This window comes from Hoplias malabaricus, chromosome 7 (assembly GCF_029633855.1).
Source record: "Hoplias malabaricus isolate fHopMal1 chromosome 7, fHopMal1.hap1, whole genome shotgun sequence".
NCBI classification, from domain to species: Eukaryota; Metazoa; Chordata; class Actinopteri; order Characiformes; family Erythrinidae; genus Hoplias; species Hoplias malabaricus.
Genome location: NC_089806.1, coordinates 13,218,799 through 13,237,816, shown reverse-complemented (window position 1 = coordinate 13,237,816; position 19,018 = coordinate 13,218,799). Strand labels below are relative to the sequence as shown.

General features: G+C 42.4%; 1 protein-coding gene across 1 annotated transcript in view; it reads right to left on the bottom strand.

Annotated features, from left to right (window-relative positions):
- The window catches only part of syndig1l (synapse differentiation inducing 1-like), a 44,407-nt gene extending 29,763 nt beyond the window's left edge, over positions 1-14,644 (bottom strand). The window contains exons 1-2 of the mRNA XM_066677671.1: positions 14,196-14,644; positions 2,997-3,619 (exon numbers count right to left, since the gene is read on the bottom strand). Of these exons, the coding sequence (XP_066533768.1) occupies positions 2,997-3,488 (492 nt within the window). The 5' untranslated portion in view covers positions 3,489-3,619; positions 14,196-14,644. The remainder of the gene's footprint in view (positions 1-2,996; positions 3,620-14,195) is intronic.
- Positions 14,645-19,018: the final 4,374 nt, after the last annotated feature.

The window sequence follows — 19,018 nt, the reverse complement described above, 5'->3', positions numbered from 1 at the left end:
CCCCCTGGTGTCACACCTGCTTCTCAAAACTCCATATCCCAGAAAGCACCAGACGATGACATGACGCTACACGGTCTGATTCACCAGAGTTCTAATCATGCACACCTGTTTGTACTCCTGTAGAAACTCCATTCACTACCTAGTCCCTTGCTGAATGTTTGCAGAATTTTTGCTTTGGTTTTCCAATCATTAAAAGCATTCTCTAGAAATCTGTCTGTCCTGATATATTTTGCCTACCCTTTGCTTGTCTTCAGGGTTTATGTCTCTTCCCTTTGGTATTGTTGATCTCCTCTGGTTTTGAACTCTGCTTGTATTGTGACTCCGCTTATTGGTACATCCCTAAGATACTGTTTTGATTGTATTCAAATTCTCATTTGGACTTGTGTTAAAACTCTTTTTTTCTGCACGGCTCTCTGTCAGGTTGTGACACCTGGTTTTCTGCACTCAGAGTGCATTTGGACTATAAACCACAAGACTTCTTTTCTGAAACCTTCCCATAAGTATTTTTCTATAAATTGTCATTCAAACTTTGCAACTGTCAACTGAAATTATGAATTTATTCCCAGTTTCTTAGGATTTCCACTAAAACTAAAAGCAAAATTCACTTAGTGTGTGACCACTGGTTTGTTTAAATGCAGCTGTGAATACCAGCACCCCCTACTTTATCTGGTTTAAAAGTCAAATACTGGCCATGTCTGGTTGCTAGTTAGTTGTGGTTTTGATATCAGTTGCTTCTGATTTGCCGAACTCACCTACTGACTGTTCACATGTTTCGTGTAATTTTTGGGTTAAATTTCCCCACTGTCAGGTTTGGTGTCTCTGTTTTGTTTTGATCCTCATGTGAGTTCTTTTGTTAACTTGGCCATATGCTCCTGTTCACTCATGTGATCCCTTGCCACACTTTCATTTATGCCTTGTGTTCCCATGGGGGTCTCATTCCTGTCTGTCTTTTAAAGCCCAGTCCTTTGTGTCTGTCTTTGTTTGCTATTTCTGGGAGTTTTATTCATGGTTTCTTTAGTTCTGTGGATCCTTTCTTATCGCTGTGGTGCTTTGCTGGTGTCTGTCTTACTTTAGTTGTGGTTTACCTTAGTAAACTCCCTAACAGGCTCTTTTATCTTCATATAGAGTTTGTGTGTATCTTCCCTCAGTGTTTTGGGTTCTCATGTTTTGTCTTAATTTTCTGTTTAATAATAGTCTTTGTTTACCTCATCTTTTCTGAGTATTCCTAGATTTGTCTCAGTTCAGTACCAGTTTCTGTCTACAATGGTCTTTGTTTAGTGCTTTGATTCTTAATTTCATCAGTGTTTAGTTGAGTATATTCGGCTTTGTTAATATCTTCTATTATAGTCTTTTAATGTCTTGTTATAGTACGTTCTTTGCCGTTTGTTATTCTGTGTTTTCCTTCTTGTGCCCAGGCTCTTTGTTCACGGTTCCTTCTGTTTCAATAATATAACCTCTTCGTATACCTCTGTTCCTCCTCATTCCTCACACCCACCTAAACCTTGCGAAGGCATTGTTGTTGATAATGTAGGTTATTCTGAATGACAGCCCTAGCAGTCTGAACATTCCACTCGTTCCATTTGAGATTTTTCATAAAGAATGGTTTAATCATTCAGTTAATTTAGTCCATTAAGTTAGTTTCACACTGAGAATTAGATTAGCATGCGCCCTTTCTCCAATCTCACTTAAGGCATTGTACTTCAATGCTGGAGGTGAATGTTTTAACACCTTAAATTATTTCGCTAATCTTCTCCAATTCCACTGCATATCAATTGGAGAGGTATTAATAAAACACAATAAAAAAGGCTGAATGTTCCTTTACAAATCTCTCTCAAACTGTTGATCGTAACACTAACTGCAGTTACATTTCCAAGAGGAAAATTAAACATTGGGAAGAAGCTGCATCTAAAGCGTCTGTTCATTTGAGCAGCCTTGCAGTCTTATTAAACCGTAGGTGCTAGTCAAAACTAATGCTACCCGGGAGACTTCAGCGAAAGCTATTTAAAGCCAGCTGTCAGGAACTCTGAAGAGCCGCTCACCATTTTTATTAATCAGCCTCGTCCTGAAGCAGGTGAAATTATGTGCACAATATGCGTTGGACGTTTTCTATGCCTTTATCAGTGTTGAAATTCTGACCACAGGACCACTGCTGGCTGCATATTTAGGGTTGGCAGACAAGGCCAGCTGTGAGACTGACGCATTTTAAAACCCTCGGCAACACGGCTGTGCTTGTTACACCTATAATAGCACAATACATTCATCTGTGGCACAACTCCATCTGTGAAGAGAAATAATATCTGTGGTGCCCTATGGTGGTCCGTTTCCCCACACAGACAAATGAACACATTAAGAATAAGAAGTACTTACTAATACACAAAGTTGTTTGTCTGTCCATAAGCTCTGAAAGCTCTGCCCTACAAGTAAATGGAATTGGTTCCTTAGGCTTATGATGTCGGAGGCTTTGACTGTCTGAATCTGGCCTTTTGAGACTCTGGAGCACTGCTGTTTTAAAGCAGAGGTGCTCAGTTGTGGTATAAGTTCTGAAGTGTACACACAAACTGCTTAAATAAAGAATTCATAATATCGCTAATATATTTAAGTGTACTGCACATTCATTCATTCCTTGTCTGTAAGCTCTTATCCAGTTCAGGGTCGCGGTGGGTCCGGAGCATACCCGGAATCACTGGGCACAAGGCAGGAACACACCCTGGAGGGGGCGCCAGTCCTTCAGTGTGACACACACACATTCACTCACACCTACGGACACTGATTGGCCAATCCACCTACCAACGTGTGTTTTTGGACCAAGGGAGGAAACACCACACTCCTCACGGACAGTCACCCGGAGCGGGACTTGAACCCATGACCTCCAGGTCCCTGGAGCTGTGTGACTGCGACACTAACTGCTGCACCGCCGTGCCGCCCTGTGCTGCACATATTTTATTATAAAAAACAACATGCTTTAAATACAAATATATACTCAATCACAGCCTCACCTCATATTCCACATACTCTTCCTCCTCCACCTCATAGGACACGGTCTGGATCTTCACCTCGTTTTCGTCCAACAGTTTAGCCTGTGGATCTTCAGTGCTGGGGGTTTCTACAGCTGCTTCCTTATCTTTCTTTTCTGTGAAGGTGGTCTCGCAGCACTCGCTTTTGTAATCCTTGCCCTTGACGGTCACTTCGTCCTTGTAGAGGATGAAGTTAGGCTTGTAGAAGGCCTCCACTGCTAGGTGTAGTGAAGTGGCATCCAGGAGCTGGGCTTTGGCCTTGCCGTTTCCTGACGTGACCGTGACCCCGACATCTCCTCCGCCTCCCCCGATCCCACCGACGCTCCCACCTCCGCCACTCGTCACAAAGTAGTTGATGATATTCTCCTGGTACTGGTTACTGGGGAAGTCGCTCCTGTAGCCATAGTCTGCCTTGACGACATGTTTGCTGTTCTTGTCCAGGAGAGGGTTCTGCAGCTCGCTCAGGCTTTCCATTGTACAGTATGAGAAAGAAAGCAACTGTCTGCTGTTTAAGGCTTGGGTGGGAGGTCCAGGGATGAGGGCAGGAGCGACGACCTTGGCTGGACTGATGTGACAAGTGCTAATGGTGTTCAACAGGCCGTGAGCTGAAGGAAGTGAGAGAGATGAGAGAGAGAGAAGAGCAGAGGGAGAGAAATGGGTTATTGAACACATGCAGTGAGAAGTTTAATAAGACTAGGCTGCCAGGACAGCAGAGGGAGGAGAGGCGGTCAGGCAGCTATTACACTGCTATCTATAGTGCACTGTGTTGCTTGGAGGTTGAAAAGCTTCGGACTAATAATTACTGCCTATTGAGCAAAGGGAAAATAGATTGCATCATTTATTTGTTTTGTGCTCATCCACAAAGCATTTCACAGTTTTACATGGCACAGTAAGATTCATGCACCACTGCACTCCACCATTCTTCCACTCTAGAAATGTCAAGTATACTGTTATTGCCCTGAAGTATTTCAATTAACTTAGGTCCGTCGCCCCTAGAAAATCGCCCATAAACCCCATCAGTATTTGTGAGAAATGTGGCTATCTTAATTAAACTCCAGAGCTGGCCTTGAAAACTTCATCCAAGAGAAGCCCTAGGTCACGCCCTGAAGGCCTGATTCAGTTTGCATGGTGTATTCAAATGGGAAATAAAAAAAATTGCCATTCATGCATTCATTATCTGTAACCACTTCATTCTGTTCAGGGTCACACTGCGTCCCGAAGCCTCCTCAGAATCACTAGGTGCAATGCAGGAACACACCCCTGACAGGCTGCCAGTCCATCACAGGGTTTCATACTCTCACTCACTCACACCTGTGGGCAAGTTCACACTAGGGCTGTGCCATATCGTATCGCTCATGATTGTTAAAACGATGAAGAAAGTCATTGTGATAACGGTGATATTCTGACTTGTTATTGTAATGACGTCATGCAGCTACGTGTAATATAGCATCTGTTCAGTACGTGAGTCATTTAGGCTCAGTGACAGGAAAGTGGAAAGTGGCTCTGAGAATCTTGGCAAGTTATGGTTTAAACGTTTTTTTTTTATTTCTTTTTCTGAATGTTTGAAAATTATTCATTTGTCCTAAAATAAAACGTGTGTGTGTGTGTGTCAAAAGTCGTAGGACACACTTTAATCTGAATACTCCAGCTAGTAATGGGTGAGGGGGGCCTATCTCTTAGGCTATGTCCTTCATATTGGATCGGGGGCATGATTTTCCAATGGGAAAGTGGTCTTAAAGCACATCAAAGAAATTAAAGAGTGTCCTGTGACTTTTGACTAACCCTGCATATATGTGTGTATATATATATATATCCATCCATTATCTGTAACTGCTTATCCAGTTTAGGGTCACGGTGGGTCCAGAGCCTACCTGGAAATCACTGGGCGCAAGGCAGGAATACACCCTGGAGTTGGCACCAGTCCTTCACAGGGCAACACTCACACCTACGGACACTTTTGAGTCGCCAATCCACCTACCAACGTGTGTTTTTGGACTGTGGGAGGAAACCGGAGCACCCGGAGGAAACCCACGCGGACACCCGGGGAGAACACACCAACTCCTCACAGACAGTCACCTGGAGTGGGAATCAAACCCACAACCTCCAGGTCCCTGGAGCTATGTGACTGCGACACTACCTGCTGCACCACTGTGCCACCCTTTAGATATTAAATATAACACTTGGGCGGCACAGTGGCGCAGCAGGTAGTCACACAGCTCCAGGGACCTGCAGGTTGTGGGTTCGAGTCCCGCTCCCGGTGACTGTCTGTGAGAAGTTTTGTGTGTTCTCCCTGTGTCCACGTGGGTTTCCTCCGGGTGCTCCGGTTCCCACCCATGGTCCAAAAACACGTTGGTAGGTGGATTGGCGACTCAAAAGTGTTCATAGGTGTGTGTGTGTTGCTCTGTGAAGGAGTGGTACCCCCTCCAGGGTGTATTCCTGCCTTGCGCCCAGTGATTTCCAGGTAGGCTCTGGACCCACCGCGACCCTGAACTGGATAAGCGCTTACAGATAATGAATCAATTAATTAATATAAATTATTTGTTGTAAGTGAAATTAATAAAAAAGTATTTTTCAGTGTTTTGCCAAATAGCCATGGATATCGTTATCACCAAAATACCCTGAAATATGGTGATATGGTAGAGCCATATCGTCCACACCTAGTTCACACAATTATCCAGTCACTCACACGTATGGGCAATTTTACATAGCCAACTGATCTATCAGCATGGGGTTATTTTTTGGGAGGAAACCATAGCACCTGGAGGAAACCCACACAAACACAGGGACCCAAGACAGCGATTGACCCCAGTACTCTGAGTTGTGTGGCAGTGAATCATAAATACAAAACAAATTTAAGGAAATCATTCAAGACGATCCCCCACCTGACCAACATGTTTAGTTTCCAAATTCCATTTCTTTAGTTGAGTGCTCAGATGACCAGGGTACTCACACCTCTACATATGATGGTATACATTCGTGATCAATGCGTGTGAAGGTTTGTATATATTTTTCGGTCCTCAGTGAGTCGTCTGGCATGCAGACTTGCATGAAGTAAGGAGAATTTTCTTAGATATATCTATCAAAACGTTGTGGTTGTCTACTGACTTCGAGAGTTTGTTAGTAACATGAGCTTTGTAGCTCCAGCTCTCAGCTAAAGACGATAAATCTGGACACCAGACATGTCTTGGCTTATCGACTGGGGTAAGTAGAAAACCGTGTAAATTAGATTCTTTTTTTTTTTTGTCCAACCATTTCTTTAAAGCTCATAAATCATTAGGGAGGCAGTTGAGCTTCTTACTGATGTTTAATTGAATTCATGGAATGCTGATTTTAGGGAGGCTGTGGCGTTTCTTACTGATGATCTTTAATTGAGTTCACGGATGCTGATTTTTGCATTTTTTAACGACTAAATCCTCATCGCTCTACTGAATTGAAAAGGCCGAAAGTGTGCGCATCTGCGGCGGCTGGTGGCTACCCCCTCCTTACCTTGTTCTCATTAATCTGTGATTAAAACAGCGGCACAATCACAGCAAAAGCAGATTATTTTCGAGGCCTCTGATCTAATTTGAGCTGATGGCTCACTGTATTATTCATAAGTGGTTAAAATGGCATGATGTTTGAAATGAAGGTTCACGGTCCTAGGATCTTGATTTAAAAGGCAGCTTATTCAAAGTGTTTGAATTGTTCCAGTCCGCTGACTCCATCACAACGCCGGCTCCAGCCTGAGTAATGCGAGGCTTTGTTTAGCACTAAGACAGTCAGTTGTGGAGCAGATTGATGAGCTTGGAGCTGAACTCCCACCTCCTGACTTCCTCTGAACATGACTCATAGCCCTGTGAATCCAGCTGACGATCTCTTCCTCTGTTCTCCTCTCTTGCGCTCTCTCTCTTCATAGCACTGAATTCTGTACAGTATTGACCTGAATTCTCTATTTAACATCTGCTGCAGATCCATCATTCGCTCCCATTTGTTTCCTGCTTCCAACCCAGATGTCGTTCCTGCACCTTCCTATGAATTAAACAAAAGCCGTTTCTCTCTCTCTTTTTCCTTCAGCTGGGACCTTTACCACGTTACCTGTGCAACGGAATGCTACTTCCTTGGCAGGCAAAATATTAACCTTCATGTAAAGACAAGTGAGGTGTTGCTACTCTTTTTTGAAAAAGTGTGCATTGTAAAATTCAGGGTTGCATTAAAATTAAATGAAAACGTTAGACTGATGTTTGGAGTTGACCAACATTTTTACACAATATATAGTCAAACATTTGCCCAGTGTTTCGTCTGATATCAAGGGTTTCAACAGGGAATTGTGCCCTACTTTCTGCACTAACAGCCTTTACATTAGATACTGGAATATGTGAGGATTTGATTGCACTCAGCCACAAAAGCATTAGTGAGGATAGGATTAGTTGGATAATTAGCCCTGAGATAGCCGTTCCACTCCCAACATCCCAAAGGTATTAGATGTCACTCTACATTATGCAGTTCCGCCAGCCAATTCTGGGAGGGAGGGGTGTGTGTGTGTGTGTTACACTAATCTAGACTATGCTTGGCATGCTCAGGTTCATTTGTAGTATCCCCAGAATGAGCCGTTCTATTGGACATTGATTATACAAGATGTACATACACTGTCAGCAATGGAAGCGTATCTCCATTCAGGGAAGAGGCGAACATTTCCCTGTAATACTGATCTAGATGGATCTGCTCCCGGTTTCTGCACTGTATCAGCACAAGTACATAAAAACATTGTCCCACAACCCCCATACGGATGTGTCTGTAATAGTTAGAACAGCAAGTATTCAGATCTGTCACACGTCTATTCAGAACCATTGTTTGTGCTACATAACCCTCGAACGAACCCTGCTTCTTTGACTCAACATCAAACTAAAATCTCTTACTGCACTGCAGCAGGTTCTTACAGATTGTTGTTTCTGTGAAGTATTCCCCCCCCTGACCTTTGTCTCTCCCTAAATATGAGCCAAATAAATGTTCAATTAGCATTGTCAGATTTAATCATATGTCATGTTAGTCCTCTTAGGGTTATTTTTAGGGTATTTAGCAGCTACTGAGCTTGTCTGCTTTTGGCACTGTCACTCCATTTACTGGGGACCTATCTCACTTGGAAATGAAGCTACAGTAAAAAAAAAGAAGAAGGAAAAAAAAAACATGTCACATTCGTGTTGTGCCAACATTCCCTGTATTATGCAGGTCACAGCAGACCTCATTTCCATTTTCAACACATTCTGCTAGTAATCTGCACCATAAAGACTGCATGGATCCATGCGTCACTGGCAGCTCGAAGCTTGCTCTTTGTAGCCAACCTTTGCTTGTTACAAAAGACCCACATGAGCCTGTGTGCAAGTAAAACTAATGCTGTATTTCTTCCCCCCAGAGTTAATTCAGTCAAAAGGTCCTGAAAAACAATCATAAAGGTGTGTGTTTGTGTGGAATGGAATGTTCCTTTGAGTTTGAGACACAGCTGGTTGCTACTGTGCTTGGTTTGCACACAACTTTAACTCAAAGTAATGAAACTATGTCAAGGAAAGCTGGTGGATGTCTCACAGTGATGTTTGACATTTCACACAAAACCTTCATAATATCCCGTACATAGCGCTGATCCTCAATCAGTAGTGCCAGCCTCAACAGGCTTTCTTCCAACACTTGAAAGTGTGAAGATGTAAGAAACGACGCTAGATACATCCAGATGGTGTAGCTGAAGGGGCGGAACCATCTGGAGGCTTAGGTTATAGCAGACATACCATCAACAGACCAACCACAGCCTGTGGTAGGAAATTATTCGGAACACAGAGCAAATTCTGAATTGGGCCAATGCCAAATGACAATATAGTTATTAATATCACTGCTACGAGGGCTATCTACAGGTCGATTGTCTTCCCTTTGCTGCAGTAACGGCTTACAATCTTCAAAGAAGGTTTTGCAATAGATATTGGAAGACTGCAGTGGGAATGTGATTGCATTCAGCCACACAAAACAGTAATAAGTCAAGTACTAATGTTGGATGATTAGTTCACAAAGCCTACTACATGTCATCTGAAAAATCCTGGACAGTGTTCCGTCATGCAGTCACTCTGCTCCACAGCCAAATGCTTGGATATTTACACCCTGCTAGGTGACACTTGGCACTGGGCATGCAGATGGCATCTATCTAAAAGCTGAACTGGATATCGGAGAAGAAACAATCAAGCCAATATGGCCTACAATTGTTGTTTATTTCACAGCGCTCACTAGGGGTGGAGCAGAGGGAAACGGAAATGCAGATTATGTGCAATAACTTGTATTTATTCTCCTTTTGTTCTTGGGTTGAAACATCTCGGCCAACCCTCCAAAAGCTAATTACAAACTTTAGGAGTCCACCTTAAGATTCTACCTTAAATAAGCCAATCACATGACTGTTTACAGAGACTGATAAATGTATACATTTTTATTGTTACATATAAATAATGTTGATGGCTGCCCTTTGATGGACTGGCGCCCTGTATTTAAAAAGAATAAAGTGGTGTTGTGCTGTTTGAAATGGTGATTTTAGCCTTATACCCTGATCAGCCATAACATTAGGACCACCTTGTATCTACACTCACTGTCCATTCTCTCAGCCCCACTGCCCACAACAGAGTGTTTCCGTTTCTCTGCATACTTTCTGATTCCCACTTTCATCCTGTTCTTCCATGGTCAGGACCCCCACAAGACCACCACAGGGTAGGTATGATCTGAGGGTTGGAAGACGCTCCTGTGGTGGTGGTGTTTTATTTTTATTTTTTTTTTTATTTTTTTTTATGGTGCCACTCAGTTTCAATGCTGGACTCAGAACAGTCCACCAGCCAAAAATATCCACTACCCAAATATTACCTACTCTGTAGTGGTCATGTAGTGGTCCTGAACATTGAAGGACAGGGGAACAAATGCACTACAGTCTGTAGAACAACAAAGTGATCATATACAGTCATTAGACAGTAAGCGTAGAAACAGAGGTGGTAGTAATGTTGTAAAACATTTGGCCATGTGGTCTATCGAGAAAATATATATATCATCTTTAAGCAATGTAAGAATTTTGCACTTGCACTGCTTTCTCTTTAAGATGAAGGTAATCCTTCCGTGCTGAGAGAAATACAAGTGTTTGCTACAGTTATAAAACTAAGTGGCTTCCTCCCTTCTATAAATAATGCCATGTTTGTGAACAATAGCATATATTTTCTAATACTGGCATATCTGTATAAAATGATGAAAGAGTACAGCTCCTGAATGAGAACATTATGTCTGCTCAGATATGTTATGACTACTTTCATTCTCGTTTGTACAGAGGCTTGAAGCAAACTCCTACTGATTTTAGCACAATGGCAGGTCCTTGAAATTCCTTTGAAATACCAACCGAGTGACATTTAAAACTGCCATTTTAGGATCATTATTGTTTTCTCCTTTAGTACACTGATTACATTTTAGGGAGGAGGAATGCAAGTGGAATACATAAAAGCTTTCAAAGTACATAACAAAGAAATTTAATCAAGGCTACTTGATTTAATGATTACAGAAACCATTCCCATAGTCTTCCTTTGGGCATGTTGGTGCATACAGAAATAAAGGCTTATGACATATATATGTATATGTACATATAGACACACACACACAAGCAACTTGATATAATCTCAGCTCCATATAATGGGGTCTCAGATGACAGCCAGACTGATTTGATATGTCTGTGACAAACCACCATGCTGGCCTTGAGTCATCTCGCACAATTTCTCTGCGTCAGTATGCTGCCAATCAAGCCTTGGCTTTCGACCCGAGGACAATAAAAAAAAAAAAAATAAAAAAAAAATAAACTGGGGCCAAAAGAATAAAAATAAAAATACATTCTCACATACCTGCTGCTAAGGAGGCATCATATGTGTCTGACCTGTAGAGCTGGACGATACGCCCACAATTTACATCACAATATATTTCTTATTTTCAGTCAGTACAAAAAAATTCCATATGAACAATTAAAAAGCCACAGAAAAACTGCAAAGAACTGAAAGCAACATGACCTCACCATTAAATAAAAACCTCTTGGCTTTGTCATCGTTAATATTTTTAAAATAACTTTAAAATTGAGTGCAATTAACTGATGGCAGTGCCCTGTAACGACCATCAGCCACGTCAGTCCCGAGTTACGATGTTTCGTGGTTACGACACATCTCCCATTTACTGTATAAAGCCTTGTTTCGACTGAAGTGGTTTTGCGTCGTAAACGTCATAACGCAAACTTCGTGTGTGGTGTGCGCGGCGGAAGAATACACGGTTACGCGGCTCGGGACCGAGGAGGATAGGTGTTGGGATAGGATAAGTGCGTACAGTATGTTATTTACGTACAGTATGTACGTATATTCCGACTTACACTGAAAATCGGTTTACGACGCGACGTAGGAACGGATCAACGTCGTAAGTCGAGGACCATGGCGTAATCATTGTTATTGAAACATTTTATATTGCGATATATATCGAGACTGAATTATTGTCCAGCCCTACTTACCTGCCATTCTTCTTTCACAATGCTGAGGTGAAGCATGCAGATTTGAAAAGACTCACGGCCAAGATAAATTGGGGCATGAAATTCATAGACATAAGCCTGTGCTATCAACAGAATCCTCTTCAAAAGACAACTGCAGGTACCGACACCCATAGTGAATCTAGCTACTTTAATGTGCACCCTTTGTGGACATTTTCATCTTGTATAACGTCCACAGTGAGGCATATAATGAAATGGGCCAGTCTAAGGTCAACCTCCTCTACACCAAGCATTGCCTACTGGAGTAAAATGCCCCCAGCACTGGGCTGTGCAATAGTAAAACTGTTCTGCCCAATACCTCTATAGTGACCTGGAAATGTTTTTGTGGTCCAGAAATAAGCACGTCGCATCTGTAAGTGCCATCAAACCAACCCTCAAAGCAATGTTCCAATACCTGGCAATGTTTTCCCAGAAGAGGAGACGCAGCTGAGGCGCAAACTACCTGTTAACACCCTCCATTTCAGAAGGAATGGTGGATTAGCAAGTGTCCACAAACACTTGGCCACATAGTGGGTGCCTGAAAAACAATTAAGGCCTTCCCAGAAGAGCAGAGTCTGTTACTGCAGCAGAAAAGAGCTCTCTCCTGATGCCCTTGATTTAAAAAAAAAAAAAAAAAAAAAAACACTAGGTGAGTGGACATCTGCAAACTTTTGTCCGTGCAGTGTATGAAACTGATAAACTGCTTGTTTATCCTCCATCTCGTTCTTTCTTAATCATGGGGCTGAACAGTGCAGAGACATAGTCACTGAACTTTTCAGCGTATGCATCTTTAACCCACAGCCCTTTCCCTGCGTTTCATCCCGAGCAGTTTCTCAGGTTTTAAAAGATCGAAAATCCAAGTTTCAGATGCTGAATAATTTAGAAAGAGTGTGTCGATAGCCTTCCTTTATCTCGTCCACGGCGAGAGACGCTCAAGCAGGAGAGTGGCAAGACATGCTTTCATTGCTCATTGATTATGGCACTTCGTTAGCGGCGCTGAGGGGCGACCAAATTCCCTCAGCTTTGTCTTAGTCAGTTAAGCCTTACGAGGCAATGCCCTGCAGAATTCTAATGGGAGGAAAGCTGGAATTGTCCTAACAGGCTTAATGTCTAGAGGAAAAAAAAAAAAGGCTAATGGAAATCTTTTATGGAGCGTTCCTCTATCGCCCTGAGAGCCAATCCCCCAGGCAGAAGAGAGAGAGGGGGGGCAACTCCAAACATTTTGATGGGTTCCCCTGGATCCTGAGCAGAATTTTGAAGCCCTTTGAACAGAATGAACTCCAGGGCTCTGGAGGGGGTTTATATTGACTGAGGTGCATAATCCTGACCCCTGGTCATTGGGTCTGACCTTAAGAAGTGTATGAAGCCCTCAGGTTAGTGGTGAGGATCAGAGAGATGCTTGAGAGGGAGTTTTGCTTCTGCAAAGCAGGTTGATGGAAACAAGTTATCACTGGATATCAGACCAAGAGGTGGAATTAATCTCTCTCTCTCTCTCTCTCCTGACACATCAAGATTGAACAGTCCTGATCTTGGTATCAAATTATAAACACAGGAGAATACATTGTCCTGTGTTGCTATGGTTAACGTTCATATCATATGGACATGTTAAGAGCAGCACAGCGAGCCTACACAAAGTAATGTAACACACTACGTGACCCCTTACTGTAACATCTGACAGGATTCACTTGACCCGTGGCCATTCACAGCACAAGCTGGCTTTGAGGGAAAGAACTCTTAATCGGAATTACATTTGGTTTTCTTTTCTTTGGCAAGTCTGATTAATCCTGCAGGGCTTTTAGAGTTATACCAGTCTAAATAAATCGGAAAAGGCTACAGTGTGGATTACTGTCTGTGGTATCAGAGGAGTTATGTACAGTATATCGGCTGCATAGTGTACACTATATACTTTACGTACTAGATATAGCTTACCAACGGAATGCTACATTTCACTATATATATATGGAATATACAAAAAGCAGACTCTCTATACAGGGTGAAATCAATATACTGAGCTTTTTATACTCAGTGTAAATAATATACCCAATAAAACGCACTCTGTATTATTGCAGTGTACAGTATATAAGAGGCTGTAGTACATATCACAATCAACATATCAAGTATAGAGCAACTTACAATGCAGTATATACACACATAAATATATTTCCATATGTTCTCTTGGCATCTGTTTATTGTGTGGGTGTCTGTGTTTGCAAATTGCATACTGTACACTCAATACATTATATATAAATATGATATACAGCCTGCTAAAGGTCCTATTTACATATACTTTACTGGGCACAGTCATTCTCCATTTAAATGTACTGTATGTATTGTATATAAAGGATACATGTTATATAGCCTTATATATAATTATAAACAGTGTATAATATAGTTTATATTATTTAATATTGTTTAACTAGGTACAGTAGATACTGTGTTTACATTATATATAGGTATTCAACAGTGGACATTTAAAATAAATATCTTCTAGTGTTTTAAACCCCACGTTGTTTCCATGGGTCCCGACTACGTATTTAACGCAAAGGCGCATATAAGCGTAGAATAACAGACTATAGAACCGACGGTTGAACGAGTGACGAGGGATAGAGCGGAGAGGCTCTGAAGTGAGGGTTTTACCTCACCTTTAGACTGTGATAATCCCAGCGAGGTTCACAGACTGGACGCAGAGATCCTCCACATTCACTGAGCATCGCTACTCGGCGGGAAACACTCATTTCCTTCCCCGGAGAAACGGCAGGAGCGACGGCGGAGTCCAGAAACGCGTGAGACGAGGCTGTTCTGCGGAACAAGAGATTTACAGCCGGCTCTACTGTCTGCTACGGAGCTCATCCATCTCCAACGGACGCTTTATAAAGCCACAGTCAGATAAAGCTACCCTCCAACACTTTGGACTAGTTTCACAGTCTGAGAGGAAAAACAGAACAGCGGAAAACACAAAGGCGGAAGAGATGGAGAGCTGCAGGGATGAAGCGACTCGGTCCCCAGACTCTGGGGCTCGTGGAGAGACTCGGAGTAACCGTTCTCTAACTTTTCTTTCCCGCTCTCAGAGTCTCCTCCGCCGCTCAGCTTCTCCGTGTCTGAGCGCGACTGCCGAGCTCCGTGATTTCTGTCTCCGCCCGTTTACACACAGGCCACGCCCATACTGTCTTCTGATTGGCTAATATTCAATATGTAGACGTGTATTGTGGTGCGCAAAAGTTTGGGCACGCTTGGTCCAACTACCTGTTTTGATTGTTAATTTATTTGTAGAATTATTTTAACGAGATCACGTTTTCTACAGAAGAGTACGAATTGAAACGCACACATTCCTTGACCTTGGCTGAGACATGGGACGGAAAAATGAACGAATTAATATTTAAAAGTGTCCGTTTCCAAAGTTATGTTTAACCCAGTAAACAAGGACGTCCCTGGACGTTAAAAATAGGTCTAAAAGTAGTCTGTCCGTCAAGGACATATTTTAAACGTCAATGGACGTCCAAAATCCATCTTAATAAGATAGTTAAGTGGTGACCAATCGATAACGTCAGTGGACGTCCAAAACGCGTTTTATACAAGTAATTTATTTCGAGACCAATTAATAACGTCAATGGACGTCCAAAATACGTCTAATAGTTGTCTTTTCAATGTCAGTGTTTGGACGTCTTTTCAACTTTCATTTTCAACCCTAAGAGAACGTTGATTAGAACGTTGACTTGATTAGACGGCAGTCATTACGTTATTTCAACGTTGAATCAACGGCTAAATGTTTACTGGGAATATTTTTCAATAATTCTTATCTTTCTAATAATAATAATAATAAAAAACGTTGTACTAACGTTTGCATGAATATTCTGTTCAGAAGGCGTGCACTGAAATATGCTGACGTCAACGATAAATATGTAGCTTTCTATAGAGGACGTGTTAAATCATTTTCACTTAGTGCTGTCCAAACAAAAGTGTATTAATGAACCGGCCAGTATTAGCGCAGGAGGCAGGATCCTATTACAGAGCAAGCTGTGCGCGGTGCCTGAAAACGGGTGGACAGTATCCAGCGCAGGCGGCATTCAGCAAGTGTGCCAAGCTGATACGACATATAACAGATTACGCGTAATAAAACAAGACTTTTTTCATTACTATTTACCTTCATTAAAGATAATTAAATATTAAACAATACATATTAGCGCGAGGCTCAAATCTCAGTGGGCGGGACTTAATTTAAATAATCACCAGGTACAACAGAATAACACGAATACACATTCTCATATAATGCCAATCTGGACAAAAAACGAATCAATTACAAGTAACGGTTCGCCTCTGGTGGTGTCTAAAAACCGTAATGGCGACTCTAGGGGTATTTGCTGGTTTTCTATAGAGACCTACTGTTGATATCACTTCACAATAAATGCAGGTATGTGGATGATTGCATACATGCGTGGGGACAACCTAATAATGTGTGGGAATGACTTAATAAATCCTTCTCACACATTATTAGGTCGATCCCACGTTTTAATTCCTTCTGAGTGCTTGGCACAGGAAAAACATCTTAGCTTTTTACAGGACACTAGTGGCCTCTAATGGTGACCATTAAGGCAATTCCCACTAGGAAGCAAAACCATCAAGGTTTAATTATAACGTTTCTAAAGGACTATTTGAGCAGATTTATTTACTGTGAAGTTAATTGATAAGTCTAATCTATCTGTCTATAAAATGTTTATACATTTAACAACCCGATACAACCAGTTTATAAATAATAAAATGATATATATATAATTGCCATACAGCTGCCAGAAACAAACCAACAAACAATAAATAAATGAATAAATACAGATGCATTTTTTCTTTTATCTTCTAGATGATTCTGGAGTTAAATCATCTTGAAAAAGCTGATTTCACTAATATTTTTAATGGTGTTCCAGCAGGATGAAGTCGATTCTCTTACATTCACAGTGAGAATGCAGTGGCTTTACACTGGAAACCGCTAAAAATGGAAGGCAGGTGATATTTGTCTAAAGCAGGTTCATAAGGCGTGGGGAAACTAGCTTGGTGCAGTGCAGTAAATATGGTTTCAGTGTCGTGTAGCTGCTCCAGAGCTTGGGGTTTGCTTATTCAGATCTCCAGTAGGATTTAGCAGCAAAGCCGAGGCCCACACATACAGAGTGAGTAGGTTAATGCTACTGTGGGGTCGATAAAAGAAGACACAGAGTAGTACAATCAGCTCCTTCCCTGGGCTTGTGTAGTGACTCACGCCATGCTGTTATATCCCAAACACTAGGAACTGCAGGATGGTGGATACATATTAAGCAGGGAGGCATTTCAAAGGCTTGGTGTATGAGAGAAAAAAAATATATAGAGAGGATTCTCCATCCATGATTTTAATATGAAGAGTCACTACAAAAGAGGTATAATCAGATCATCCGACAGTGGAGAGAAAGGATCTGGAGCGCCTGTGTCGGAGCTCAGATTTACGGTGCTCTAAAATCTCTCTTCCTGCAGTCCACCGCTTTCCCTCACGAGGGGGAAAAAAGGGGGAAATGATCAACAACTGACACAAAAGACTACAGCCTGAAACAGCTGGGGATGTCAGAGCTCTCAGGATCATTTTTCAAGATGACCGGAGAATGGGGGGAAGGCATGGATGAAAGCAGAAATGGGGGGGAAGTGTCTCTAGCCAAGCGCATAATAGCCTGCCTGTTCTGATTCAGCGGTCAGCTCCTGGCTGAGGAACGCTTCATGCAATGGACTGCCACCTTGTGTGGCACGTGTCTGTACGGCTACGTCCACAGGCTTGACAAACAAGCTGGGCTCTAAACACCCATCCATTAGAAGGGCTACACGGTCAAAAACACAAAGCCTCATTTTTATATCCACGTGTTCCTTTTGTTTGGCTTCTGTTTGTTTTGGGATTTTTACACGTTTTATCCTCAATTAAACACCATTTGACACTTTATCACTCATAGCTTCCAAGCTGGAGGAGTGAAGACTAGCACATGCTTCCCCTGAGAGTTAGGAAATGTGACTGCTGCTAATGCAACAACAGCTCAACAAGCTTGGAGGAGAACACTAACTGCCAGCTATGTACTGTCAGATATCTAATAGCCAGGAATTGGTTTCACCTCCACTTGAAGGGACTGGCCTTCTGTATGTATGTTTTAAAGTATATATTTCCAAAATGCTGGTAAATCAATTTGTGAAAATGAGCTTTCGGCTTTCCTCTAAATCATTCCCGCATCTTCACAGTGCTTTAAACAGTGTGGACGATGTCCACAGAGTTCAATAGCGAAGCAGCGAAACGAGACGAGTCATTGGATTAATGCTGGGCTTTGTCCCGCCCATCGGACGCTCAGCGTCTCTGGAGGTCTATGGGGCAGTGGGCTGGCCTCGGCTGGCCCGGACGCTCAGCTTCTGCGTGATGATTGGATGATCTGTCTGAGGCTGAATCCCTTTTTGATTGACAGCGAAATGAGCGAATCAGCGACCCTTTGGTGTAGAGATCCGTGGGAGCATTAAATTTTCATTCTGTTCTGAGTTGAACCGGAGACTTTCTTAATCCTTTTAGCGGCATTTACTTTGTTAAAAACGACTAGCGACAAATCGAGCTTCTATTTCTGGTGGGTTTATTGTAGCTGCTTGTGTTTGAAAACTGACTTCTATCATTCTTTCTGACTTCTATCGCAGTTTCTGTCCAGCGGGTGCTGCTGAGCCCCTCCACCATCACAAAGCACTCACAGGCGGACACACTTCACATGGGCCAAGGCCGTTTAAGCAGCCTAGCTCTGCTGGCCATTGAGAGGACACTAGTCAAGTCCCTGGAAAAGACGCCTTCTTGGTACGACAGGGTCACAGATCATTTTCTTGAAAAGGAACGGAGGGTAGAATTTACGTATAAATAAACCGACATTTTATGATGTAGGCCGAAATTGAGCTTCCCCTCCTTGAAAGACCAGCATCCGCCACTGATATATAAACATAAATGTTTTTTAATGCGTCCAGTCCCATCAATCAGAGGGTCCACACTGCCTGAAACAGAAAGCCTCATTTCACCTTCAGTTGTTCTTTCTGTTTTTATTTTTACATCTCTCTTCTGTTTCCAGGCTTGTGTCCATGTCTGTATGAATTGGAGGGGTTTGGGGGTGTGGGGTGGGGTGGGGGGGGCGTACTGATACCTGCAGGCTTCACTCCAGCTTCTGATGAGCCCCAGATCCAATTTGTTTGTGCTGAAATGACTTCAATCCTTTTGCCACAGAACATTAGGGCTGCAAATGAATATCTTCTAGGCATGCTTCTCTCGGGTGTGTCTGGAGACACGATCAAGTACCTAATGGCAATTTCATGAGGGAAGTGAAGCTGTTTGTGCTCCTTCACCTTACCATGGGAGTCCAAAATGACTTTGGCAATGACAAAGACGGGAGGAAACTTGCAGGGGAAAAAGCCCTATGATAGTAATGCTGGAGAACTGCATAATAAT